The sequence below is a fragment of the Podarcis melisellensis genome (genome assembly GCF_964234715.1).
Source record: "Podarcis melisellensis genome assembly, chromosome: 11".
Taxonomy (NCBI): Eukaryota; Metazoa; Chordata; class Lepidosauria; order Squamata; family Lacertidae; genus Podarcis; species Podarcis melisellensis.
Genome location: NC_138543.1, coordinates 22,135,562 through 22,162,272, shown reverse-complemented (window position 1 = coordinate 22,162,272; position 26,711 = coordinate 22,135,562). Strand labels below are relative to the sequence as shown.

The following is a 26,711-nucleotide window of genomic DNA, read 5'->3' as shown; positions in this document are numbered from 1 at the left end:
TCTTTGCCCTGACCTTTGATACTTGAGATAATGTGTTTTCAGGACCTACCCTATTCCTATGGCTGCCCTTTGTTCAAACAGCTTTTAATGTTGATTTTTAGATTGTTGTGACCCATCCTGTGACTTCCTGGTGAAGCCCAGGCTGTAAATATTAATAACAATGCAGTAACAACACAATCTGTTGTAGTGTTCCTATAATCATAGAATTGTAGAGTTGGATGGGACCACGAGGACCATCTAGTCCAACTCTTTTGAATCTTTTGCCCAACGTGGCAAAATCTCCCAAAGGACAGTGTAACCATCTCCTAACCTTAGTTGGAGCTTAGGATCGTGTTGTGGGGTCTCATTCATCCTTTTGTCTGATCTGTCCTTTCCCATGCAAACATCCCCTTCCCTAGAGGGGAAGACTTGGGAGATCTGACTTTATATGTCTGCCAGTGTTAGACACTCAGATATATGAGCTAATTGCCAAACGGCACCTAAAACCTAGGTTACAGCCGCCACAACGGAATGTCTAGACCAGGCACCCCCAACCTGCGGCCCTCCAGATGTTTTGGCCTACAACTCCCATGATCCCTAGTTAACAGGACCAGTGGTCAGGGATGATGGGAATTGTAGTCCAAAACATCTGGAGGGCCGGAGGTTGGGGATGCCTGATCTAGACACCTTTTTTTTTTTAAAAAAAAATGAAATTTATGATGATGATGATTCATTTCATTTCTATACCTTTCTATCTTTTAAAGAAAAAAATCTCATAGCTGTTTACAACACATTAAATAAAACAATTTGGTATAAAACAAATACAAGCTTCAATAAAAATATTTCAGATCCTTCCTTAAGTGACATTTTGCTTTTCCCATATTTATTTACCTACCTAATTTATATAGCTGTCCCTACTCAGTCGTGAAGCTCACAGGTTACTTTGGGCCAGTTGCTGTAGGGATTAACTGAGGAGGGGAATACTCCTTGGAGAAAAAGGTGGGATATAAATGCAATAAATAAGCTCTTATTTACTGGAGAGCCAGTGTGGTGTGGTTAAGAGCAGTAGCCTCGTAATCTGGTGAACCGGGTTCGCTTCCCCGCTCCTCCACATGCAGCTGCTGGGTGACCTTGGGCTAGTCACACTTCTCTGAAGTCTCTCAGCCCCACTCACCTCACAGAGTGTTTGTTGTGGGGGAGGAAGGGAAAGGAGAATAACCACTTTGAGGTTCCTTCGGGTAGTGATAAAGCGGGATATCAAATCCAAACTCCTCCTCTTCTGCTTACCATCTTAAGAAAGCAGGAGGGGCCAGCCAGATGGAGATGTCAGTCGCCAACTTGGCATCCAGTGATCTCCACGTGTTCGCAGTTGGACCTGCGCAAGTCGCATAATACGCCTAGTGCCTGGGGAATTTTTAACACTGAATTGTCTGCTCAGCTATTAAGCTCGCTTGGTAGTATTGTGCAAATCACTTTTATCAGCTAAATTGACTCTGATTACTGAGTTTTGGATACCCAGAACTCTGCATTGCTTCACAGCTGGGAGGGGGCAGTAAGCCCATGAGTAAAGTATAATTATGAATGAAGCAATTCCTCTTCTAAAACTACTTTTATCTGTTGCAGCAAAAACAACAGTTTTGCATCACAAAGCCAAAGCTTTTTATTATAGCATAAGATTTCAAGGAAGTGGACTGTAGTCCATGAAAGGTTACATTCACCAAAATAAGTGTATTATCATTAGGTGCTGTAAGAGTCTTTCATTTTTCTTCTAAAGCTGTTATATTCTTAAAGTATTTTTGATATTCCAGAATGTTACTAAAGAATGAAAGCCTTCAGTCCTGTGAGAATCCATAATTGCGAATACAAAGAATTCAAGTTTTGTATTGTTAGAGATGCAACTGTGAATTAATTGAGGTTGTGAGGTTTCAAAAAATCCGAAGTAAATTTTATACCTGGTGCTCCCGCTTGAAGAAAAGCAGGAACCAACTTGCATGTGGTTGCAAAACATTACTTCTGTAGCCAAATATCATATCTGTGTTCCCTGGAATCATTAGTTCAGGTGTTCCAAAATTATGGTAATAAAGTAATAGATTTGAAATGCACACCGCTCGCTCATTGTCTTAACTGGAAGTGATTTTGTTGTTGTATAATTCTCAAGGACTGCTAAGATTAGAATGTTTCAGATAATTTTGGCCTTAGACATTTGGTTAATGTACCACCAGGGGGCATGAAGTAACACTTCAGTGCTTTAGCTCTTTTTTTAAAAAAAAACTTTCTCAGTGCTGCCATAATATTTATAAATTGCTTTCAGGTGTTCAGCTTTGCAGATGCCAGAAAGAATACTGCAAACCTTTGTATCTCCCCCCCCAAAAAAAAACTGTCACATCAAAGGAATGATCTAATCAGCAACTAAGCAACTGTGTGGCTTGTAAACCTGATAAAAACTGTAACATTTGAATGGAAAGGTATTAATGAGCCTCCCTTTTAGAAAGCAGCTCATTCAGACAGAAGCTTAAAAAATGCAACTGTGTATTAAGACAGAAAATAAAAGAGCTAGCTGCAAATGATCTAGACTGGGGGAAAGACAACAACCCCCAGGATTCCTGCAGAAATACAGTGGTACCTCGCAAGACGAATGCCTCGCAAGACGAAAAACGCGCAAGATGAAAGAGTTTTCCGTTTTTTGAGTCGTTCCGCAAGACGAATTCCCCCATGGGCTTGCTTCGCAAGACGAAACGTCTTGCGAGTTCTTGCGAGTTTGTTTCCTTTTTCTTAAAGCCGCTAAGCCGTTAATAGCCGCTAAGCTGCTAATAGCCATGCTTCGCAAGACGAAAAAACAGCAAGACGAAGAGACTCGCGGAACGGATTAATTTCATCTTGCGAGGCACCACTGTACTAATAAGAAACAGAAATGCCCCGAAGGAGAATTTATATGCTGTTGAATGGATTAGTGTTACTGTACCTGGTGGGACGCGGGTGGCGCTGTGGGTAAAACCTCAGCGCCTAGGACTTGCCGATCGCATGGTCGGTGGTTCGAATCCCTGCGGCGGGGTGCGCTCTCGTCATTCGGTCCCAGCGCCTGCCAACCTAGCAGTTCGAAAGCACCCCCGGGTGCAAGTAGATAAATAGGGACCGCTTACCAGCGGGAAGGTAAACGCCGTTTCCGTGTGCGGCTCTGGCTCGCCAGATGCAGCTTGTCACGCTGGCCACGTGACCCGGAAGTGTCTGCGGACAGCGCTGGCTCCCGGCCTCTTAAGTGAGATGGGTGCACAACCCTAGAGTCTGTCAAGACTGGCCCGTACGGGCAGGGGTACCTTTACCTTTCCCTGGTGTAAAACAGGATGTATTGTCCTTCAGTAGATAGAATTTGAGTTTTAGCTGTTCAACGTGTGTTCCTGTGCATTTTCTGTTGTGGACTTTGGGCAGATCACTGTCTTTAAACTCTCTTTTTTTAAAAAATAATTTTATTGGTTTTTACACATGTTTTCCAAACGTAACATAACATCCCATCTTATACACTATAACAAACCTTTGGCTACCACAGCCTAGGACTTCCATCAACCTTGACTAATGGTTTTCTAGCTTTCTTTCTGATTTTGCATTTTATTTTAATAGTTATTGCTCTAAAATCCAAATCCTAAATAAACTCCTTTTTTTGCAATTTTTTTATTTTTGCAATAATTCATATAGTTCTCCTTACAAAACTTCTTGCAACCCTATAAGCGATGTCAGTTGATTACAATTGTCTTTCAAATATATCATAAATTTCTTCCAATCTTTCAGGAAAGTCTGGTCTTGCTGGTTCCGAATTTTCCCAGTTAATTTCGCCAACTCGGCATAGTCCATCAGTTTCATCTGCCACTCTTCTTTTGTTGGCAATGTCTTTAAACATTCGGTCATCAGTGGATTAAAAGTTGCTGTTTCAGATTGTTGTGGCAATGTTAAAACTGGTATATAAACGATCGTTTTACATTTACATAAAATAGGTAGCTAACACCTGTCATGGCTCTGCATTTTTCCTCAAGTGCATTTGGTAGTTGGTTAAATGATCCTAGTCTAGACCAGTTTGTAACCAATATGTTGGTGGCAATCCGCTTGACAGCAGCTGTTGGACATTGAACAACAGTTGCCATAGCAAGGAATGCACTGGAGAAGTTACACTTCTCTGCACAGATTAGTGCCTTTTTGTGCCTGGGGCAGGCAGCTTACATGACACAAGCAATAGCATAAGGGAAGATGCATGGAAAAACTCCCAATAAAGCAAGGAGGAAATAACACCTGCTTCCCAGAACATTGATGATGTGGACAAGCCTCAGCTGGTCGAACTTGTTCTTTTTCTCTCCTGAAACTCTTTCCAGTTCCTCTTGAAAACGGGTTATTAAAATTATATGTCATGAAGAAAATGTCTGCATATTAATGAAAATAGAAGACCACCTTTTATTACCTTTTGCAGCAGGCTACAAAACCTTTCAGTCAGGTCTTGCCTTAATAGGAAGACAAGTGCTTTTAGTTGAAAACATGGCTGAAAAGAATTGAAAAGATAAAATTTGAAAACCGATTTGTAAGGGATTTGGTCAGTGTGCTTTCTTACTGTTATTTTTTTTTTATATTAAGACTTTTAATTATTGAAGAAAACAGTCTTCATTATTTTAATCTTTTTCTGAGAAAGTTTTCTTTGGTCATCAGGGGCTCTTCTTTTCCATTTCTTTTCCTTTGGACTCTGAAGGCCTGTTTAGTAGAGTTGTGAGTTTCATTCAGTACAAGCGGGATGTGAATTACAGTAGCTTGCACATTTGAAGGACTAATGTTGTGCCTCTCCACAGGGTCAGCTTTCAATACTGCAAGAGAAAATAGACCACCTGGAGCGCTTATTGGCAGAAAATAATGAAATAATTTCAAACATAAGAGATTCTGTGATCAATTTGAGTGAATCTGTCAAAGATGGACAACGTACTCCAGAGGCTATAAACTTCAGTCAAGGAAACTTCTCTGAGCTGTCACCTCTTGCCACTATGTACCTCTCAGTTGACCCTGAAGATTGTCAGTTTGCATCAAAAAGTGGAAGCCAAGCCTCAGATGTACAGGTAAGAATATAGTGAATTTATTGCTGTGGATGAACTGAGTATTTAATTCCATTCCTTTCAGTCTCACTGGGTGCTCAGTCGTAGGTTAATCTTGCTTGTGCAGGTTTTTCCTTTTTCTTCTTTAAGAATGCACAGAAAGTCCACATTTAAACTATAATTCTTGTATACGCTTTTTACATAAAATACACCCATCCATAAAATATGCATTTTGTGCAGATCTTTTGCATACCAAAAAGAAGTGTGTAATCGGGTCAGCAAACCTTTTCAGCAGGGGGCCGGTTCACTGTCCCTCAGACCTTGTTGTGGGCCGGACTGTATTTTGAAGAAAAAAATAATGAATGAATTCCTATGCCCCACAAATAACCCAGAGATGCATTTTAAATAAAAGGACACATTCTACGCATGTAAAAACACGCTGATTCCCAGACTGTCCGCGGGCTGGATTTAGAAGACGATTGGGCCAGATCCGGCCCCCAGGCCTTAGTTTGCCTACCCATGCTATAATGCAACTGGAAACCTTTTTTTTTCCAATCCTCAGCCGAAGTCAGGAAAACAGACTAGACTACTTCCTCTCCTAACCACTACTAAGCTTTTAAAAGTGGGTCCTTAAGTGAGTTTCCCAAACAACTTAGTTGACTTGCAGGTTAATCAAACAACAACACTTGACTGTAAGTTATACTTAAGTCAGTGGGACTTGCAAGAAAAGGTGGCTGTGTTGCAGCCTGAGGGATGTTTTTTGTTCAGTTCTTTGGTTTTAAGGAATTGCCGCATTCTTTCCAGGTGGAATATGAGTGGATAACCGGTGGGCACTCTTGGCTCATCTGAGAAATGAGAGGTCATGCATGGTGTCGCATTATATAGTTGCAGCATTCTCGTTGTGCTTTGGAATGATTGTGCCCACAGAGAGTGTTTCTCTATTGGCATGTTAAAAGATACATCTTTATGATGCAAGTTGCCTTTAAAAACTAAACTTAAATCTGAAAAGCTATAACATGGATGTTAAAATGTTTCAAGATATGAAGATACTGAATAATGGGAGGTCTGCAAGCTCAAAAGATTGAGCCAGGTTGCTGGTAGGGAATTAGCCTTGTTTTGTGTTATAAAGCTTTTGCAAATAAAGCACTGCTTGAGTCCAACAGCCAGAGATTTGACTGTTTTCCCCAGGTCATTATGTAAATGTCAGCTTTTGTTGGCATTTTAGCTCTTGGCCATGTGAATGCGCCTGCTATTCTTTCTCAGCTTCTTTTCTTTCTATGACCTCTCTTTCTTCCTTTTCTGGACAGTTTTCTTTCCCATCCATCATATTCAACACTCCTTCCCCCCTTTTTACTGTAGTCCATTAACTGCCCAGGTATCTGCTGCTGCTTTTCCTGGGCCACAGCATCTTATTAGGTTTCCTTGTTTAGACCCTTTCTGTCTCCAGTCAGTGACAGCCAAGTGACTTTTCTAACCCCTTCCAACATTGAGAAAGTTTAGGTGATTTTTGAAGGAGGCTTCTGTGTCATAAATACAAAAATATTACTGCATTACTGTGTAGATGAAAGCCACTGTGGTAAGATCATCGTCATACAAATCCCCCAAAGGAGACGATAATTCTAGTTGCATTGAATGGAATTCATTGATACCTGGTCAGCATCTCAGCAGTTGCAGTTAATATCAGTTATGCAAACCCTGATTTTGATCCGAAAGACTTTATTCTGCAACAGAATACTGACATGCAACTTCGTGCTTTGCAAGGTTTAGATAGGATTTTAGTTTGTCGGACTGAAGATTGATGCCCATGTTGCAGCATCTTTATTAAAAAGAGTGTAGAATGCATTGTGTCCCTTTGTTCACTTACTGTAAGGTGTAATAGTTGCTTGGTTACCTTTGAGCAGGTTTTGTGGGGAAGGTAAGCCGTAATTGCAGAATCCAATGTGACATGGAGAGTAGTCACGCTCAAGCTTCCCTGTTTATGTCTTGTACGTTGAACAAATCGAGAAAAAGCACACATATCAGCTCACTGTGCTAATACCTGATTTAATGCTGATTCCATCAGCCTTGTGCTTGTAATTATAGTGGGTTATTAAGACTCATGTGATGGCATACTTGAAAAACAAATCCCAGCATAAAGACAGCAGGTTACTATTGCTAGAATACGTACTTTCTTTAATCGGACAAAGGGAGCGCAAGGAAACGACAGCAACTAAACGTGTCTTTAAGACAGAAAATATTTATACTCCTTATTAGAGACCGGGGAGGGGGGGCTTCCATGCTGCAGCTCAACTTGAAAGTGTTTTCAAGAAGTCTTCAATAAATATTAGACATATTTCCAGAATGTTCAGAAACCAAAGCGCAGGTTCCGACTGGCTGCAGGAAGCTCCTGCAGCCAATCAGAAGCTGCGGAAGCCCCGTTGGACATTCAGGTTCCAAAAGAACATTTGCAAACCGGAACACTCACTTTTGGGTTTCTGGCGTTCAGGAGCCAAAACGTCTGAGTTCCAGGGCGTTCGGGAGCCAAGGTACGACTGTAGTCGTATTTGATGCCTTGTTCTTGTTCAGAAAGGAGTTAACACTCTAGGCATGCAGAAAGTGGGGTTGTGGTGATTATTGATCACATTCAGTAGGTGCAAAGTTTCAATTAAATAACTTAAACAGATACTTTGCTCAAAGTATTCCATGTAAATTCTCCTTTGAATAAAGAACATAGACAAATTTTCAGTGTGAGTTTTCCCCCTTACTATTTTTTTTAAAAAAAATAATAATTTGCAACTGACTACAGCCTTGCCTTTGTAAGTGCAGAACTGTGTACTCAACCACTGAATGTGTTCTCATGTAACCTTTTTTCTTCATCCATTTTAGATGCTAGATGTCTATGACATTCTTCCTTTTGATAATCCAGATGGTGGAGTTTGGAAACAAGGATTTGATATCACCTATGATGAACACGAGTGGGACAGTGAACCCCTTCAAGTTTTTGTTGTGCCTCATTCGCATAATGACCCAGGTAATACAAAATTCTAAAAGGATTTGGAGATTTATTTTTGCATGGCAGTTGCCATCACTATCTGCTGGGCCTCGAATGTGGCTGAAATGTGGTCCTTGACATTCTTTCTGTGTAGGGCAGGTTTTATCCCTTGTTAGGGCAGTCGCACAAGGCATATCTGGCAAGTAAGAGTCTTAACACTCTAAAATCCAGAGCCATTTGATTGTTTGGATAAGACCAGTAAGTTTATTTAAGGAACAGACAGATTGAGAAATGCTGAGAGCCCAAAACTTGCATGGGAAACATGCCATTATTATTATTATTATTTTTACATAAAACAGAAAAGGGCTAAAGCTAATAACATATTCCAATGGATAACTGTAAAGTTCTGCATTTACCTTGGAAGTTCTGCATTTACCTTGGAACAGAAGATGCAGAAATACAGGATAGGTGATGCTTGGTTTGGCAGCAGCATATATGAAAAGGAGGTAGAAGTATTAATGGCAATTAGGCTAAATAGGTCTGCAGCTTGATGCGAGATTGAAAAAGGCTGATGCAGTTCTAGGCTGCATCAATAGAAATATAAGGCCATTTCACAAGAAGTAATCGTACTGCTCTATTCTGCTTTGGTCAGATATCACCTGGAGTACTGTGGTGAGTTATGGGCATTGCAGTTTAAGACAGATATTGACAAACTGGAATTTGTTCAGAGAGGAGGGAAACAAAGATGGTGAGTGCCCTGGAGAACAAGTCCTTTGAGGAGAGATTGAAGGACTTGGATATACTTAGCTTGGAGAAGAGATGATTAAAAAGGCAATACGATAGACGTATTCAAATATTTGAAGGGCTGCCATGTAGGTGATAGACAAAATGTATTGTTTGTTACTCCAGAGGGTAGGACCTGAACAAATGGGTTCAAGTTATAAGACAAAGGATTCAGAGGACATGTTAGGGAGAACTTCCTAACCCAATGTGTTAGCTGCTCGTGGTATTTCTTTACAAAGGGATGACCATGCAGCTGAACTGACTTCTGTTGGTTCACTTTTTATTATTTCAAAACATGTGCCGTTCCCCATGAGTAGCTAATTTGGTGACCTCCAGAAGCTGCTCCCATCAGCCTCTGCCTTCATAGTCAGTGGTGGGAGTTGTAGATGGTTACACCATTGTTTAGCACAGGCAAACTCTGCTCTCCAAATGTTTTGGGACTACAACACCCACCATCCCTAGCTAGCAGGACCAGGGGTCAGGGATGATGGGAATTGTAGTCTCAGAAACATCTGGAGGGCCGAGTTTGCCTGTGCCTGGTTTAGCATCATGTTGTTTACCCCTGTCTTACAGCATTAGATGCTCAGATCATTCACCAAGATGCAGGATTAGCACCATAACTTTTGTTTTTGAAGTGCTAAAAAGCAACAAGATATAAGATGCACTTAATTTTTCAGTATCTCTGTGTATGTGTCACTGCCAGTCTGCAAAATGCTTCCAGTGTAACCTTAGTCAGGTAAATGACTCTTGACTATTGTTTCTGGTAAATCTTGTATTCTACTTAATTTAGTCACTGTGTGATCTTTTTATGTTTATAAGGCTGGCTGAAGACATTTGATGACTACTTTAGAGATCAGACACAGCATATTCTCAATAACATGGTTCTAAAGCTGCAAGAAGACAAAGGGAGGAAATTTATATGGTCTGAAATCTCTTATTTTTCCAAGTGGTGGGATGGAATAGATAGTCAGAAGAAGGATGCTGTGAAAAGGTCTGTATATTTTATTTATTTATTGTATATATATGTATATGCCTCCCATTCTGTCAGAGGCCCTAAAGGCAGTTTAGTATGAAACTACATCAATATTAACTATAGCTGTTTTCGTTATTCGCAGGTTCATAAATTGTAGCGTTCTAACATGTTGCTGTATCTGGGATTTCTCCCCCACCCTGATATACAATTTAGTGGAATTCCTTAACGGTTAAATTACCAAGCGCTATAAGATGAACACTTCAGAGCAGAAATCTTAAGTGGTAGCACAAGCAATTCTTCAGTGAAAACAGTGTCATGGGTTACCACTTAAACAAACAAACAAAGAAAAAAACCCAAACCTGCAGTAAGGTTAGTTTTTAAGATACAGAAATGCCAGAATTCAGCTACTCTAGAAAGTTGTTGAATTAGGCATTTTTCTCCCAACGGTTTTACCGTTTCTTTGCTGTTCTCCTTCATGTAGTTGTCACTCATTTGTGTAGCTTCAGTTGAATTTTCTGTTTCTGAAACCGGAAGCATTAACAATGCTGTAGAGAATGTGGCAAGTTGTTGGCAGGAGCCGTCCCAATAAGTATTCAAGTGCTTGCCACGGACCAAAGGGCAGGGCAGCGTAGCTTTATTAGCACTGCGTACAAGTCAAGTGGGGACAGTTCTCGAGGCTGATTGACGAGTGTGACTAAATCACAGGGCTGGAAAGTGAAAATAGAATGACAAGTGAAAATGAAATTACTGCATCAGATCTGGTCTCTTAACTCCACAGAGAGATGCAAATTAACTTTGTGTTGCTGACACAAAGCATACGGATCAACATTCATTTTTCTTGAAACCCTTTGAAAGAGATTTTGCTTGCAGTATTCATTGCTATGGTATTGTCCCAAATAGTGTTGTCATGATGCATAGTTTTTCAATAGTGAGCTTTATGGCTTAGTATATTTTGCATGCAAAACAAGCATATTGGTATTCTGAGTGTTCATTACAACCTGCTTGATAACACCTCTAGGTTGATACTGAGAAGCAATGTAGTTCAAGTCAGTGAGAGCCTTTCCAATTAGTGCCTTAACAAGTTGATGCTGGAGTGAGAGGGGATGTGTGTATTATTTTTTAAATGTTCAGCATTTTTTTCTGTACGAACTGCCTGTCTAGTCCATGATTCTGTTTCAGATAGTTGCCCGTCACAAGCAGGGTGATGGCGGTGATCATTATCCTTTGTTGTTTGGCTCCCCAACACTTGGTGGTACAGTGGTACCTCGGGTTAAGTACTTAATTTGTTCTGGAGGTCCGTTCTTAACCTGAAACTGTTCTTAACCTGAAGCACCACTTTAGCTAATGGGGCCTCCCGCTGCCGCCGTGCTGCTGCTGCACGATTTCTGTTCTTATCCTGAAGCAAAGTTCTTAACCTGAGGTACTATTTCTGGGTTAGCGGAGTCTGTAACTTGAAGCGTACGTAACCTGAAGCATATGTAACCTGAGGTACCACTGTACTCAGATGCTGAATTTGTGATACAGCAACAAACAGGGTGATTCATTTAGCTATATGGCAAATTGTGGTGTGCCTTTTTCTTGCCGCAAACTTGACTCCTCTTCTCTGTGTTTGCCATTTTGTGTTAAGGGATCATAGAATTAAAGAGTTGCAAGTCACCATGAGAGTCATCTAGTCCAACCCCTTGCAACACAGGGATCCTTTTCCCAATGTGGGGCTCAAACCCAGGACCCTGAGATTAAGAGTCTCGTGCTCTACCAACTTGAGCTAGGAGCACAGTACCTTCCACCAAAATCCAGCATAAACAGTAAAGAAGGGAAATGCTTGCAGGAACAAGCTAAGATGCTTGATCTGTGCTGAGGAAGAGAAGCCTTATATAGTACCCGGTCCTTCTTCCAATCTATGGCAATGTAAATTCTATTACTGGGGTTTCTCTGGATCTCCTTAATGTCCGGGACACTCAGCCTGCCTGCTCCAAAAGGTTTGTGCAGCAATGAAAGAACCTCTTGGGCTGCTGAGCTAGAACGTAATTTGTGGGATCCTCACATTCTGTTAAAAATCCTGTTAGTCTCAATTTAAAAAGAAGAAGAGGTACTAATCAACAAATTATTTATTGATTGTAAGAAAGTCCTCTTTGATACTGCTGCCAATTTATAATGACTTGGTAATTGGCAATTAGACACTTTTGACTTGCATTAAGACACAGAAGCTAGATCAAAGTGGATTTTCGTGCGTGGATTTCACGCTTTAGAACTAACAGTGTAAATATATATACTTTCATTTTTCACTGCCACACAAATTAGAATGTTCAACATTTGTTTCAGATTTGTCTGCGTATACGTTATTAGGGCAGCAGTTGATAAAATCTGCAGTGTGTTCCCCTTGGGGCCCATTTTTGGATACACCTTTCCATTGGCTTTTCGTCAACAACTTCTGCTGTCCACGCTATGCAAGCTACTTTTAGTGGTCATCCTCTTTGAGGAACAAGTATTGAAGGGAATGATTAGGAGGCTTGAGCAAAGAGTTAGCAAGAGCCATCTCATGAATAAAAACCAGAACTGACAGCTTCCTACGGGTTTGAGAGAGAAGGAAGTGGAAAAGAGCCCAAAGGAAATTAATTCCTTCTCAATCCTCTTGTTTTTCTTAATTTAGTCCAAGGCTTTTAAAATCTGGACATGGGCAAAAGCATGGGTATTCCAGGTGAATTGCCTGTTTTATATAATTAGCTGCTTTCTAGAGATAGATTACCTATCAACCTTTTCTAAACAAATGAGGGTAAACTATTGCTAACTCAGGTTAGTACAGCAAGTTGAGAGTGAAACATCTTTTTATATGGGGACGGACAACCCACCCATGTTTAAAATATAGGCACAGTCTGTCAACAGTTGCACTTTATAGAACCCACTGATTCAAGTTACACTGTCTTAATCCCACTGAACATGCCAGCTACACGATGGAAATACGTTAGGAGTCAAAAAGTGTTTAAGATACTGCCTGTGGCCATTCTTCTTTCAAGAGGGTGCTGTTCAGAGCGGTCAAAGCTGAAGCTTTTAGAGCATTTCAGTTTCTATAGAATTGAGAGCGCAGCTCTTCCAGAGCTTGAGTAAAGCAGGTTTTCGACAAGGGGTGAAGAATCTGTTTCACAGGCCAGTCACCCCAAACCACAGCCACCTGTCCATCAGCTGATGTCACTGGGTGATGTCAGTTGATGGGCTGAGGGGGCGGGGTTCAATGCTGCTGAGTTTTGGACCAGTCACCTTGAAAATGATTTTATCATTAGAAGATGTTCCATAACATGAAAGATGGTTGTGTATATGATTCCTAATAAAATCTGCTTCTTAACATTTTACAGAGGGCTAAGAATGGTCTTGTTGCATGGTGAAAGTATTGTTGTTTGTATATAATTTTTATTAAATTTTCTGTTTTACAATTTAAAATACTCATTTTTACATCCTTAAGATATAAATGACTTCCCCCCTTCTCTTTCCATGGTTCATTTTACATATCATAAACCCCTGCATATTTTACAAAAACTATACCATTCAATATTCCATTATTGCATCCATCAAAGCTTAATTACACTGTTGAGTTTATCTTAATGTTGCCAGCGTTTTTAGCTGTACACAATTATTTCTCATATATTCAATCAATGTTTTCCAATCTTCTCTAAACGTATGTTCTCATTGTTCTCTTATTTTATATGTTAAGTCTGCAAGCTGCGCATATTCTGTCAACTTAAGTTGCCATTCTTCTTTCACCACAACTTCTATGGCATGGTGAAAGTATTGTTAATATTTAAGTATCATTGCTGCCAACATTGTATGTTGCTACTCCAGATAACATATTGATTGGAAATAGTTACATGCATGAATAAAAGTTCAGTAAATATGTTTTTCAGGTTAATTGAAGATGGACAGTTTGAAATTGTAACAGGGGGATGGGTCATGCCTGATGAAGCGTCTGCTCATTATTTTGCTATAATTGACCAGCTGATAGAAGGGCATCAGTGGCTTGAGAAGGCCCTAGGTGGGTTCATGTAACTTTTGCCTTGTGATTTCATTGTGACAAGGTATTTTATTTCATTAACAGTATTTTAGAAAAACTGTTTCCCGTTAATGAAATGATTGCATTTTCAATATTGACAACCACAGTACAGTGGTACCTTGGTATACAAACTTAATCCATTCCGGAAGTCCTTTCTTAAACCAAGGCATGCTTTCCCATAGCAGCGGGGGACTCAGTGGGACTCAGTTTACAAATGGAACACACTCAACAGGAAGCGAAACATGTTCTTATTCCAAGGCAAAGTTCACACACCAAACTACCTACTTCTGGGTTTGCAGCATTGACAATCCAAGTTGTTCATAAACTAAGCTGTTCTTAAACCGAGCTACCACTGTACATTAGTTGCAGGAAAGTTATAAATAACAGTTTTTAGTTTATGTAATAGTGTACCTTTGAGTTTTATATGGCGAAACTCGCTTTACCCAGAGTTATAGAGGAAGCAGATGTCATTGTGAAAACACGTAAGAGAACTCAGTTAAGCCTAAAACTGTTAGTGCGGCAGATTTCTTACCACCTACAGATCAGAATAAATAATTCAGTTACTTACTGCTATTGATTATTTTTATCCATAGACTGCAGTGGTTTGCCATAGTAATCGTTTTTAAATGCTTTCCTGGTCATAATCTATTGTAGTGTAATTTTAATCACGACTAGCTTCAAAGTGCCCTGCTTTGAAGAAGAAAAAACATGATTGAGCTACTAATGGTCAAAATTGGTGCCAACATAATGCACAGTGGTTAGTTTCTTTTAAAGAAGGAGGGTGACTTTACATGTGGGAGGATGAGCATGCTAGTCTCTTAATAATTATTAAGAGATTGCAGTCTTGACATTCCCAATGTGTAATTTGAAACTTAAGCAATTAAAAATTGCGTAGAAAGAATCCTTAAAATAAATGCCACTTGAAAAACAACAACTTCAATTAGTAAAGTATAATTGCAGTCCTGTAGACAAGTGGAATGTCATTTTTAGCCATGCTGTTTTGTTTTCATTCTTGCATAATTGGTTAGGGGTGCGAGCCAGACATTTTTGATACGAGGAAAAAAAAAATATTTTCCATGAATCCGCAGGTGCATAAACAAACACTAGCCGAATTATAAAAGCTCTTCCCTGATAAGTAAATTAAACTTCTGGGTCGCCCCCCCCTTCTTTTAACGTAGTTAAGTGGTAAGGATTTGAGTTTCTATAGGATGAGATCTTAACTGTGCAAGACTAGGTGCACTTTCATTTTTATTCCCCTATGGTGTGCGTTTTCAACGTGTATTCTTTTTTTTATTAGGAGTGAAACCAAAATCTGGTTGGGCAGTTGATCCCTTTGGACATTCACCAACCATGGCTTATCTTTTGAAACGCACTGGATTTTCCAATATGCTTATACAGAGAGTTCATTATTCAATTAAAAAGTATCATGCAGCCCAGAAGACACTAGAATTTTTTTGGAGACAGAATTGGGGTACGTATTCCTTTTTTGCATGACCTTATGCCAAGAACTGTCATAGCAACAAATACTTTGAAACTGGAAGGTCTTGCTTTGACCCGGAACATTTAATCGATAATAGAGTTTTCTATGTTGCTATCTTCAGAACTAATTTGTAACTTCAAAATGATTTATAGAACTACATGCAATACACTATTCATCCGATGCACTAGACGTTAGTCTAACGAAAGCTCATACTATAATAGATTTCAGTTTGTAAGGTGCTGCAGGAGTCTTGCTCAGTTTTGCTGAAACACAAAAATATAGCTATTCAGAAATTAAAAGATAATGGGCTGGTTTGCACATAATGCTAAACCATGGTTTAGCGCTATGTGATGGAGCACATAGCATTGGCTCATGTTCTTTTTCTTCTCTTGCAGTCAGGAGGAGACCTTCTGTAATGTTTGCTTTCAGTTTCAAATAACCTTGACTTAGTTTTATGGATAAGTCAGGAATTCTGACTTACAACAGTAGTTGGTTAATGTTTAGCACGGGGTAGAGGGAAATGTGTGAACCTTCTTCTCTCAGGCATGCTGAGGCACCGCCATTTAGAATTAAGCCATGGTTTAGTACAGCGTTCACACTTGCCCAGCGTTCATCTTGCACTGGTCTTCATAACAGATTTTTTTCTCTTGAAAACTGTGGTGGGTAGTAGGTTAAAATATACAATAATTGTAATCATGTTGGTCAGTGTTCATTGAAGCCATGTCATGGGGAAGGGATCAGCAGTGGAAAATAGGATTATTTTTGGCATTTCTTTATACTCCTTTTAGCTATTTCCAGATTGCAGGTCACAAGGATGTTAAGGTGTTAAATGAGTGTTACTTTTACAGAACTCTGAAAATGCTCAGTGACCTTCAAGAAATTGCATGCGGAGCTCACCTATGTCATATCACATAAAGTACTGAAAGCAGCACCTTAAAGTTTGAAAAGCCAGGAGTGACCATGTAATATGGCTATTTAAAGCTCATCCTGGCAAACAAAGAGATTCTTTCTTTGTCCTTAGTGATTGAGGAATAATTGGAGTTTGCTTTGGAAAACTGAAGATAGAAAGTGTTTCAGGCAATTCTTTCTATTTGAGACAGAGGCAAAGGTTATACTTACAGAGGGAAGCAAATGTTGGAAAGTGCCTGGGCTAAAGTTGCCATATTTCAAAAAGTAAAAATCAAGGCACCCCGAAAGCTGACTTTCCTAAGATCCAGGACAAAGCGCTGTTTTCGAAAATTCCCCTGGACATCATTTCCACCTTTGAAAATCCCTGTAATATCCAGGAAAATCCAGACATATGGCAGACCTAGCCTGGAAACTATTTGGCACCAGAAAACTGTATTATTAAATTTAATCCTCCATTGCTGTAGGAAGTTGTTTCAACTATATTTGACATGTTAAGTTTGTGTAAGGAAAGGTAGTGTCCTGAATTCTTTGTACAGCACACTTGCCAATTTCAAAGTTTGGCATACACAACAAGAACTAATAAGCAAAGCACACAACATATTGTTAAGCAATACCACAAAGAACCCCAAGGCCAATGTACAATATATAATTAAGGGATTTAAAATTATGCAACAAGTGAGATTATGATTGTATCTGTGGCTCAAAAAAGTGTGGTTATGGCTCTAAACAGATTTATTTGCCAGTATTCTTGTTTTGTTCAGCAGGCAGTTTTTTTGACATTGCTTTGTAAGACTGGGTGGTGGAATTGATCAAAATTTAGTTTACCCTGTTTTGGGGGCTGCTTGGTTTCTCTTCCTTCTTTTCCTCTGCAGAGTAGACAGTACTAACATAGATAATAAAGGAACTTTATAAAATAAAAATTGAGGAAAGCTTGGAGTAGATGGGTTGGGTCTAAGGATTTGAACCATTCACGCCCCCCCCCGACTTCAGTGGGCTAGCTTAAATGCACTGATGAAGATGATCAACTTTCAAAGTCTCCTTTTTAGAAACACAATGTTTGTAAGTCTCTAATGATAGATTGCTTTATTAAGATGGCGTTTCTATGTTTTTGAGCCGGGGCTTAGACCTGTTGCTTCTGAAGCTGTTTCAGTCTCTTCCGTATTGAATTTGGCATTTCAGGGTAACCTGGCATTGTATTTCATTGGGTTTCTCTGCACTATTCTTTACTTAACACTGTTATATTTATCTTTAAGACACTGAGTTATTGTAGTGTTTGTGAGCAATCAATCTTTTTTACCTCATATTAACTCGAATAACAGAAGCTTACTGGATTGAATATACAGTGGATTATTTTTACTGTGTGGCGAATTATTGGCAGTTTGGGTATCATTGCCAAGTTTGCAAAGCTTACCAGGCCCACAGGTATGGGAGGTAGCTTATGTCCTAAGACGATTTATAGCTGCAAAACTTGTTACAGTTGGCTGTGATCCAACAGTCTTCCAAAGGCCTTGCAACTGCAATTTCAGATTATAGAATGGGAAATTATTAAAGTACTAATTCTGTCAGCTGATAAGATGGAATGACAGTTTTTTGGCTCATGATGGGTCCTTCTAAATGGGCGCACTAAATAACAGACCTAGGGAGACATGGCCTAAAGTGACATAGATACCAAACATGGACTTCCGTATTACATCAGTAGACTTGTCAAAAAAAAGTACAGGCCAAAGAGCATACCTGGAGCTAATTACTGGTGGAAATGGGACGCAGCTGGTGCTGTGGTCTAAACCACTGAACCTCTTGGGCTTGCCGATCAGAAGGTCAGTGGTTCGAATCCCTGCGGTGGGGTGAGCTCCCGTTGCTCTGTCCTAGCTCCTGCCAACCTAGCAGTTTGAAAGCACACCAGTGCAAGTAGATAAATAGGTACCGCTGTGGTGGGAAGGTAAACGGCATTTCTGTGCACTCTGGTTTGCATCACGGTGTTCTGTTGCACCAGAAGCGGTTTAGTCATGCTGGCCACATGACCCGGAAAGCTGTCTGTGGACAAACACTGGCTCCCTCGGCCTGAAAGGGAGATAAGCGCTGCAACCCCATAGTCGCCTTTGACTGGACTTAACCATCCAGGGGTCCTTTACCTTTACCATGTTTTACTGGTGTAAATAAAAATTCTTTGAAATGTTGTTCTCGTTCGAGAAAAGGCATGTCATGTAATGGGCATGAATGAGATATGAATGAGAAAGGACAGAGTATTCCTTTTATCTTTATCTTGCCTATTTTAATTCTAGATTTGGGATCTAATACGGATATTCTCTGCCACATGATGCCTTTTTATAGCTATGATATTCCTCACACTTGCGGACCAGATCCTAAAATTTGCTGCCAATTTGATTTTAAGCGCCTTCCTGGAGGAAGAGTCAGTTGTCCCTGGAGAGTTCCTCCTGAAGCTATTCATTCTGGAAACGTTCAGCACAGGTAAGTACACAGTGCTGCCTATTAATTTCACGGCCAGTCATATCTTGGAACAAATTCAACCATCTAAATTCAAAGTATGTAGGATGTGGAAATTAAATAATTTTAATATGAATAAAAGTTGGCTTTGTCAAGAGGTATGGGTGATCTCACTGACCCTTCAGGTGGCTTGTCTCATATTTTCAGACGGCGACAATGGCCCTGAATCCCTTGGGATGAAGTCTCACTTTGTGCAGGGAGCTGCACCTTGTCTTTGAACAATCATTAATTTGGAATAGGCTTTACAATACAGTCGTACCTTGGAAGTCGAACGGAATACGTTCCAGAAGACTATTCGACTTCCAAAACATTCAGAAACCAAAGCACAGCTTCTGATTTGCTGCAGGAAGCAGCAGAAGCCCAGTCGGATGTTTGGGTTCCAAAGAACGTTTGCAAACCGCAACACTCACTTCCGGGTTTGCGGTGTTTGGGAGCCAAAACGTTTGACTCGCAAGGCGTTCAGGATCCAAGGTACAACTGTACAGTGGTACCTCAGTCTACAAACAGCCCTGTTTACGAACTATTCAGTTTATGAACTCCGCAAAACCAGAAGTAGTGTCCTGGTTTGTGAACTTTACCTCGGTCTAAGAACGGAAGCCGAAGGGTGGAAGGGCACCGGCAGTGAGAGGCCTCATTAGGGAAAGTGCGCCTTGGTTTAATAACGCTTTGGTTTAAGAAAGGACTTCCGATTAAGTTTGTAAACCAAGGTACCTCTCTATTGCTTTTGATGTCCTTCAATCGTTATTGTTTTCTTCTGAAGTGTTTTGTATCTTGTGGCAGTTCTGAAGAATTTGGACATATATACAAAACTAGGAAATGAGAATAAACTGAGTTGAGAATTCTTTACTAGCTAAATATTTATAAGGACCATCAATGCCCCGCATGAGCCTGAATGAATACTAATATCAGAGGTCTCTTCCCTCCTTCTATTCTGAAGGGAGGCAAGTGGTAACAGGAGAGAATGCCCCGCATTGACAACCCCACCCCATTGGTCTTATCTGGCACCCAGTTTGATTTCTTTTCCAAGCTGGGTAAATTACCTTTTTGCTTATACAGATCTCCCTGTGGGCAAACTAAGCTTGTTTTAACTTTACAGTTTTTATCCTATGTTTTTTACTAAGTGTGTTTTATGATTGTTGCAACTGTCCTGGGATTTTCTTAAACTAAAGCTCTTGGAAGCATTCCTTGAGCAGAATATCCTTTCTGTTGTACGACAGAAGCTCTTAATTTCTTGAAAGGGTGTTCTCGGTGGATTGGGATTAGACAGTTTTTATAGTACAGACACCTAAGTCTGCTGTCATCCATCATTGTTTTAAAAAACAAATCCTTTAAAAAAAGAATCTGTTAATTTTAGTGGATGTGGGGGGAAATATGTTACGGTGGTACCTCGGGTTAAGAACTTAATTCGTTCTAGAGGTCCGTTCTTAACCTGAAACTGTTCTTAACCTGAGGCACCACTTTAGCTAATTGGGCCTCCCGCTGCCGCCGCATGATTTCTGTTCTCATCCTGAAGCAAAGTTCTTAACCCGAGGTACTATTTCTGGGTTAGTGGAGTCTGTAAACTGAAGCGTCTGTAACCCGAGGTACCACTGTACTTATGGACCATGAACTGCAAAGATTAGATGTACTGGAGAACAGAGGAAATTACATGGAATTAAATTCCATGTGATTTGCATGTAATTTAAACTATAAAAGAAGCATTGTTGTATTTGTGCTCCTTGTACTGACTGAACACAAATCATCTAAGGCTACAGACATATATACTTTGGAATATTGTCACATTGAACTTGGTGGGACTTCGTTTTCAAGAAGCATGCACAGGACTGGGTCGTACCAGTTTGTTTATTTATTTACTTTGAAGAGTTGTGCCGCAACTTGCAATCATTATTTAAAAAAATTAGTCCAGCTGCTCTTCCTCCTCCCTTTTGATGTCAGAACTGTAGATCAGAACTATTGGAATCAAATCAACTTGGCTGCCATAACTCTTTTAGAAAACTTTAATTCACCCCCGTCAGGTGAAATTTTGCAGATTTAGTAAGAATGAGTATTGTTGCAAAATATCTCTTCATGTTGGTTTATCCACTTATTCTATCTTTCCCCCTCAAATTTTATTTTTTCCCCCAAGGGCATGGATGATTTTAGATCAGTACAGAAAGAAATCGAAGCTTTTCCGCACCAAAGTTTTGTTGGCTCCACTGGGAGATGATTTCCGCTACACTGAGAGTTCAGAATGGGATCAGCAGTATCAAAATTATCAGAAGCTTTTTGATTACATGAATTCTCACCCAGAGTTCCATGTTAAGGTAAGGTACAGTTCTACTATAAGTCAGTTGTGAAACAGATTTCAATGCCTTCACGGTTCATTAAACTTCAGTTTTGCTTTTTTTGCTGGTTGGTTATGCATTCTCAGTGATAGAAAGAACTCTAGAATGAATCCAGGTGCAGTAAGCCACCTTGAACACAGAGGAATATACTTCATAGTTTGCATATGCCTACACATGTTTTAAGAAAATGTAGGTGATATACAACTAAGTCGTATTCAGGTGACTTTACATGCTTGGCATTTAAAACGGGGGGCAGGTGTGTGTGTGTTGGGGGGAGAGTATTTGGCAGTCCCACCCGCCATGGCACTCAGCATGTTTTGACTATACACAGTTTTGACTTGGATGTAACTCCCATGTAACTTGCTGGCTTACTGTATGCATGAACACTGAATGTAATTCTTAGACTCTCTCTATAAATTCTCAAACTTGAAGCTTCATGATTTATGTCTACGGAGAAGGTGGGGTGGGGTGGAGAAAGGATGAGGGTAGGTTCCACTCCAGAGCTAATGGAAGCAACGTGAGCTTCAGCACTGAAACGGAACAGCAGATGCCTGCCAAAAACGTCGGTCTCCAAGAACAAAATGTGCTTCGACTGAACGCAGTGCAAAGAACTTATATACCATATTTTAATTTGCTTCAGGCTCAGTTTGGGACTTTGTCAGATTATTTTGAGGCTCTCCGTAAAGCTAGTAATTTGGATGAAAAGAACAGTAATTCAGTGTTTCCTGTTCTGAGTGGCGATTTCTTCACATATGCAGACAGAGATAATCATTACTGGAGTGGATATTTTACCTCACGCCCCTTCTACAAACGCCTTGATAGGATTCTAGAGTCATATTTAAGGTAAGTAGGGTCACCGGCTTTTTGGGGGGGCAGGGGATCCCCCTGTGGGGTTTTTCCTTAAGGTTGAGTTAGTTTGCACTACTTCAAACGTGGGGTTACTTCCAGTCGTACTGATCTTGTGCCTGTTTCCCTGAACAATGTAGTGTGGGACTAGGAGTGCTGGGTTGTCCTCTAGCTAAAGGGCCAGATTGACTGGCATGTTTGGTCTTGCAACCCTTCTTTTGAAAGGAAGTGCTAGGGGGGTTGGAAAGAAAGGTTGGTGCGTCCATTTGCCTGTGAATGGTGTTTTGTGTAGGGGGGTTACTCATCTCCTGTTCTTTTCCTCCCATGTTTCAGCAAATGTGTTTGATGCGTTTTTAGTTTGGAGTTTTCTAGCATTTCCTGTACAGTGGTACCTCGTGTTAAGTACTTAATTCGTTCCGGAGGTCCGTACTTAACCTGAAACTGTTCTTAACCTGAAGCACCACTTTAGCTAATGGGGCCTCCTGCTGCTGCTGCGCCGCCGGAGCATGATTTCTGTTCTTATCCTGAAGCAAAGTTCTTAACCTGAAGCATTATTTCTGGGTTAGCGGAGTCTGTAACCTGAAGTGTATGTAACCTGAAGCGTATGTAACCCGAGGTACCACTGTATTTAGAGTTCTTCTTGGGAAAGGAAATGTAGGTGGAGTGGCAAAATGGCGCACCACACCAAAGTTGGTTCTTTCAAATAGTCAAAAGCAACTTGTGTGAATACTTAGCTCTGTAGTCAACGGTGCACCCTATTGTGCAAAGATTATTTGACGTTAGAAGCTAGTTAGGTTGCTTTCTTCTTGCTTTACCCCCCGAGAGCTAGCTAGGGATTTGTTAGTTTGCATGACATACTGCTGGTGAAGACGGTATTGAACGGTCAGGTGTGTGTCTTTGTACATACCGTTGGGTCCAGTTTAATTCCTTTCCCAAAACAATCTGCTCCAATGGCTTTGCATATAGCAGAAAGTAACTTAAGAGAAAGTTAGTGAAGACTTGATCACTTGACAACATATCAAATGTGCTTGAGGAAAACAGGAACCAGAACTTGCAATAGATGCTAGGTGCATTTTAAGTACAGTGGTACCCCGCAAGACGAACGCCTCGCGAGATGAAAAACTCGCAAAACGAAAGGTTTTTTCGTTTTCGAGTTGCCTCGCAAGACGAATTTCCCTATGGGCTTGCTTCGCAAAACGAAGCTTGCCCAGGGGACAGCGGGTCTTCTCTTTTGAAGCAAGGGGCAGCGGGGAGAAGCGATCTTCTCCCCGCAGCCCCAGGTCCGGGGACAGCGGGAAGCGCTTCCCGCTGCCCCCGGACCTCTTTTGAAGCAAGGGGCTGTGGGGAGATCGCTTCTCCCCACCGCCCCTTGCTTCAAAAGAGGTCCGGGGACAGCGGGAAGCGCTTCGCGCTGCCCCCGGACCTCTTTTGAAGCAAGGGTTTGCGGGGAAAAGCGATCTCCCCGCAGCCCCTTGCTTCAAAAGAGGTCCGGGGCAGCGGGAAGCGCAGCGCTTCTTCCCCGCTGCCCCTGGACCTCTTTTGAAGCAAGGGGCTGCGGGGAGATCGCTTCTCCCGGTGCTCCGAAGCCGGGCGGGGGGGAGGGAACACCTGCCCCAGCCGCCCCGCTTCGGAACGCTGCTCCGAAGCGGGGCGGGGGGGCGGGAACACCTGCCCCCACCGCCCGGCTTCGGAACACTGCTCCGAAGCGGGGCAGGGGGGCGGGAACACCTGCCCCAGCCGCCCCGCTTCGGAACGCTGCTCCGAAGCGGGGCGGGGGGCGGGAACACCTGCCCCAGCCGCCCCGCTTCGGAACGCTGCTCCGAAGCGGGGCGGGGGGGCGGGAACACCTGCCCCAGCCGCCCCGCTTTGGAACGCTGCTCCGAAGCGGGGCGGGGGGGCGGGAACACCTGCCCCAGCTGCCCCGCTTCGGAACGCTGCTCCGAAGCGGGGCGGGAACCTCGCACCCCGCCGCCGGGCATCAGAACGATGCCCCGATGCCGGGCGGTGGGGCGGGAACCTCTCCCCCCGCCGCCAGGCATCGGAACGAGGTCTTGGACCTCTTCTGAAGGCAGGCGGGGGCAAAAGTCTTTGCTCCCCCCGCCTGCCTTCCCGGGACAGCGGAGACTTCTCCGCTGCCCCGGGCGATCTTAAAATGCTGGCGGGCGGGAGTGAAGCGTTCGCTGCCGACCCCCAGCATTTTAAAATCTCCTCGGGGCAGCGGAGACTTCGCTCCCGCCCGCCAGCATTTTAAAATCGCCCCGGGACAGCAGGGGCTTTTAAAATGCTGGTGGTCGGCAGCAAAGCCCTCCTGTCCCCGGAGCTTGCGGGGCGGGAGGTGGGAAGAAGGGCTTTTCTTCCCACCGCCAGCCTTCAGAACAGCCTTCTGAAGGCTGGCAGTGGGAAGAAAAGCCCTTGTCCCCCCCCCAGCCTTCAGAAGAGGTCGGGGGACAGACTGTCCCCGGACCTGGTCTGAAGGCGGTTTCCCTAGGAACGCATTAATTGATTTTCAATGCATTCCTATGGGAAACCGTGCATCGCAAGACGAAAAAACCGCAAGACGAAGAGACTTGCGGAACGAATTAATTTCGTCTTGCGAGGCACCACTGTAGTTCTAAACATGAACAAGTTTTAATACTTAAGGCTTTGTGTTTAAGCCTTGTGTTTCAGACCCTTGAAAGAAAGTAGCTTCTCATTGCTGAAGTGAATAATAGGATGTTGTAAGTCTTGTTCAGTTCTATTATGGAAACCTCTTGGGGAACCTTTATGTTGAAAGGTGGTATACAAATATTGTAAACATTTTTTTTTTAAAAAAAACTTTTTTTGTTTCAGGGCTGCTGAAATTCTTTACTCCTTGGCTCTGGTACAGTCTAAAAAAACTGAGAAAATGAAAGCATTTCCTTCGGTGGACCACTACAAATTACTAACAGAGGCGAGAAGAAACTTGGGACTTTTTCAACATCATGATGCTATCACAGGAACAGCTAAAGACTGGGTTGTTGTGGATTATGGCACTAGGTAAGTGCCATGCATTTCATACTGCCTCTGCTGTGTTTCTTGGCTTGAGGGGAGATCTGATTATTTGGTCTCCTATTTTGGACAAACTTCTCTTGATTTTGTATTTAAGTAAACATATTAATAGCTTTGTGTTAGTCAACACTTAGTAATTGCTGCTTTTTTTGTAGCCCTTTAACATAAAGAATGTTTGAATCCAACCTCCCACAGCTGCAGTATTTATTTTGTTCACAGGCTATTCCATTCGTTAATAAACGTGAAGAAAATTATCACTGATTCTGCTCACGTTCTTATTCTAAAGGACCAAGAAACGTATCATTACAACCCATCAACCCCATTTCTTACAATGGTGAGTTTATGGTAATAATCCTTATAATCATGAAGAAGGCCACAATTGTGTTGGTGAATAGACCAGTATTGTTTTAGGTTCTTAGCATGAGATGGTTGGGTGCATTATGCATCTCACCTGGCACCTAATGCAGCCTGGACAACATTTTTTTGTAATCATACCATTAAAAAAAAGGTTTGGGAGAAGGAGTGTGCTAAATTTTGCTGGTGAACGTATTAGCCATTTACTTCATGTGTTCAACTCTGTCCTCTTGATGAAAAGAATGTCAGTGGCTTGAGGGGAAGAGAGATAATTTTCAGTGTTCCTTTCAACCCCCCTGCGCAGATTTAGGGGGGTTGCAGGGGGAGGGAAAATTGCTGAAAATGGCATCCCTCCCCATCCTGTTTCATTGACAAATTCATTCTTTGAGTGAACAGACACTGTTAGATGCCTACATCGTTTACAAGGTACTGTATAATACAATTATACTGGGTGACCAAGTTAAATTGTAGTACAGTGAATGTTACACCTAAACTAACTGTGCTTGCAAGAGGGTAGGTACTGTGACTGGTTATAACAATTGCCAGTTGGCTTCTCAAATAGTTAAATAGTGAACAAAAATGAAAAACTTTTCCCTCCAGTAATGTTATTTCATTGGTTATTTCTTATTTGAGTTTAAAATAGCTTGACCGTATGAAACTGTAGCATGAAAGCATGACAAATCACATCTTGTATAATTTGCATGATTAAAGAGTTCCAAATTCCCAGACTGGGGAGCTGAGTTGCCTGGAGCAGTCATTTACTTCAACTTGGAACTATTTGTGCACTGATACCTACTTCAGGTCCCTTCTTCCAGGTGTCTTCGTCATCTGAGGTTGAGGCAGATAGTGATGGGGAGAGGCTCTCTCAGTGATGTGTGGCTTGCTACCTGTTAATTCTTGCTGAGATCACTGCTTCCTTTTATCTGCTTTATCTTGTGGTGGTGGCTTAAACATTTTTTCCGCACTCTTAGAATTTGAGGGCAGTGGACCATCAGTCATGGTAATACAAAAACGAAAGTATAAAGTGCAGTGCATACAATTAATTTGCAATGGATTTGAAACATCTGGGTCAGTCAACAACGATTTTACAGGGCACCAGAAGATTTGCAATATTGGGAAGGATGTTCCAAAGGCCCAGGACGTTGCCACTGAAGTAGCCTTCCCTCTTGACTGATGACTTCTGAAATAAGGAGGTCCCTGAAGGTCTCAAAGCGTAGGAGAATTAGTATGGAGAGAGGCACTCATTCATAAATTTGGATCCCAAACCATTTTATTGGTGGATTTGATTTTATTACTAAATTTTATAAGCCACCCTCAGAACATTTAAAATTAAAGAGGGATCAGTATACTTCCTTAAAAATAAAGTGAATGGGATTCGAATGACCCCGTGCGTTCTGTGGTATGGCAGGCTCAACTCTGTTCAGCAGCCCAGTCCTATCCACTGAGTTCCATGAGACT

At 41.6% G+C, this 26,711-nt stretch overlaps 1 protein-coding gene across 1 annotated transcript in view; it reads left to right on the top strand.

Annotated features, from left to right (window-relative positions):
• The window catches only part of MAN2A1 (mannosidase alpha class 2A member 1), a 57,625-nt gene that overhangs the window by 5,799 nt on the left and 25,115 nt on the right, over positions 1-26,711 (top strand). Inside the window, exons 2-11 of the mRNA XM_081930430.1 lie at positions 4,803-5,063; positions 7,905-8,049; positions 9,613-9,784; positions 13,663-13,790; positions 15,106-15,279; positions 18,480-18,666; positions 20,828-21,005; positions 21,667-21,869; positions 24,702-24,887; positions 25,119-25,233. Of these exons, the coding sequence (XP_081786556.1) occupies positions 4,803-5,063; positions 7,905-8,049; positions 9,613-9,784; positions 13,663-13,790; positions 15,106-15,279; positions 18,480-18,666; positions 20,828-21,005; positions 21,667-21,869; positions 24,702-24,887; positions 25,119-25,233 (1,749 nt within the window). The remainder of the gene's footprint in view (positions 1-4,802; positions 5,064-7,904; positions 8,050-9,612; positions 9,785-13,662; positions 13,791-15,105; positions 15,280-18,479; positions 18,667-20,827; positions 21,006-21,666; positions 21,870-24,701; positions 24,888-25,118; positions 25,234-26,711) is intronic.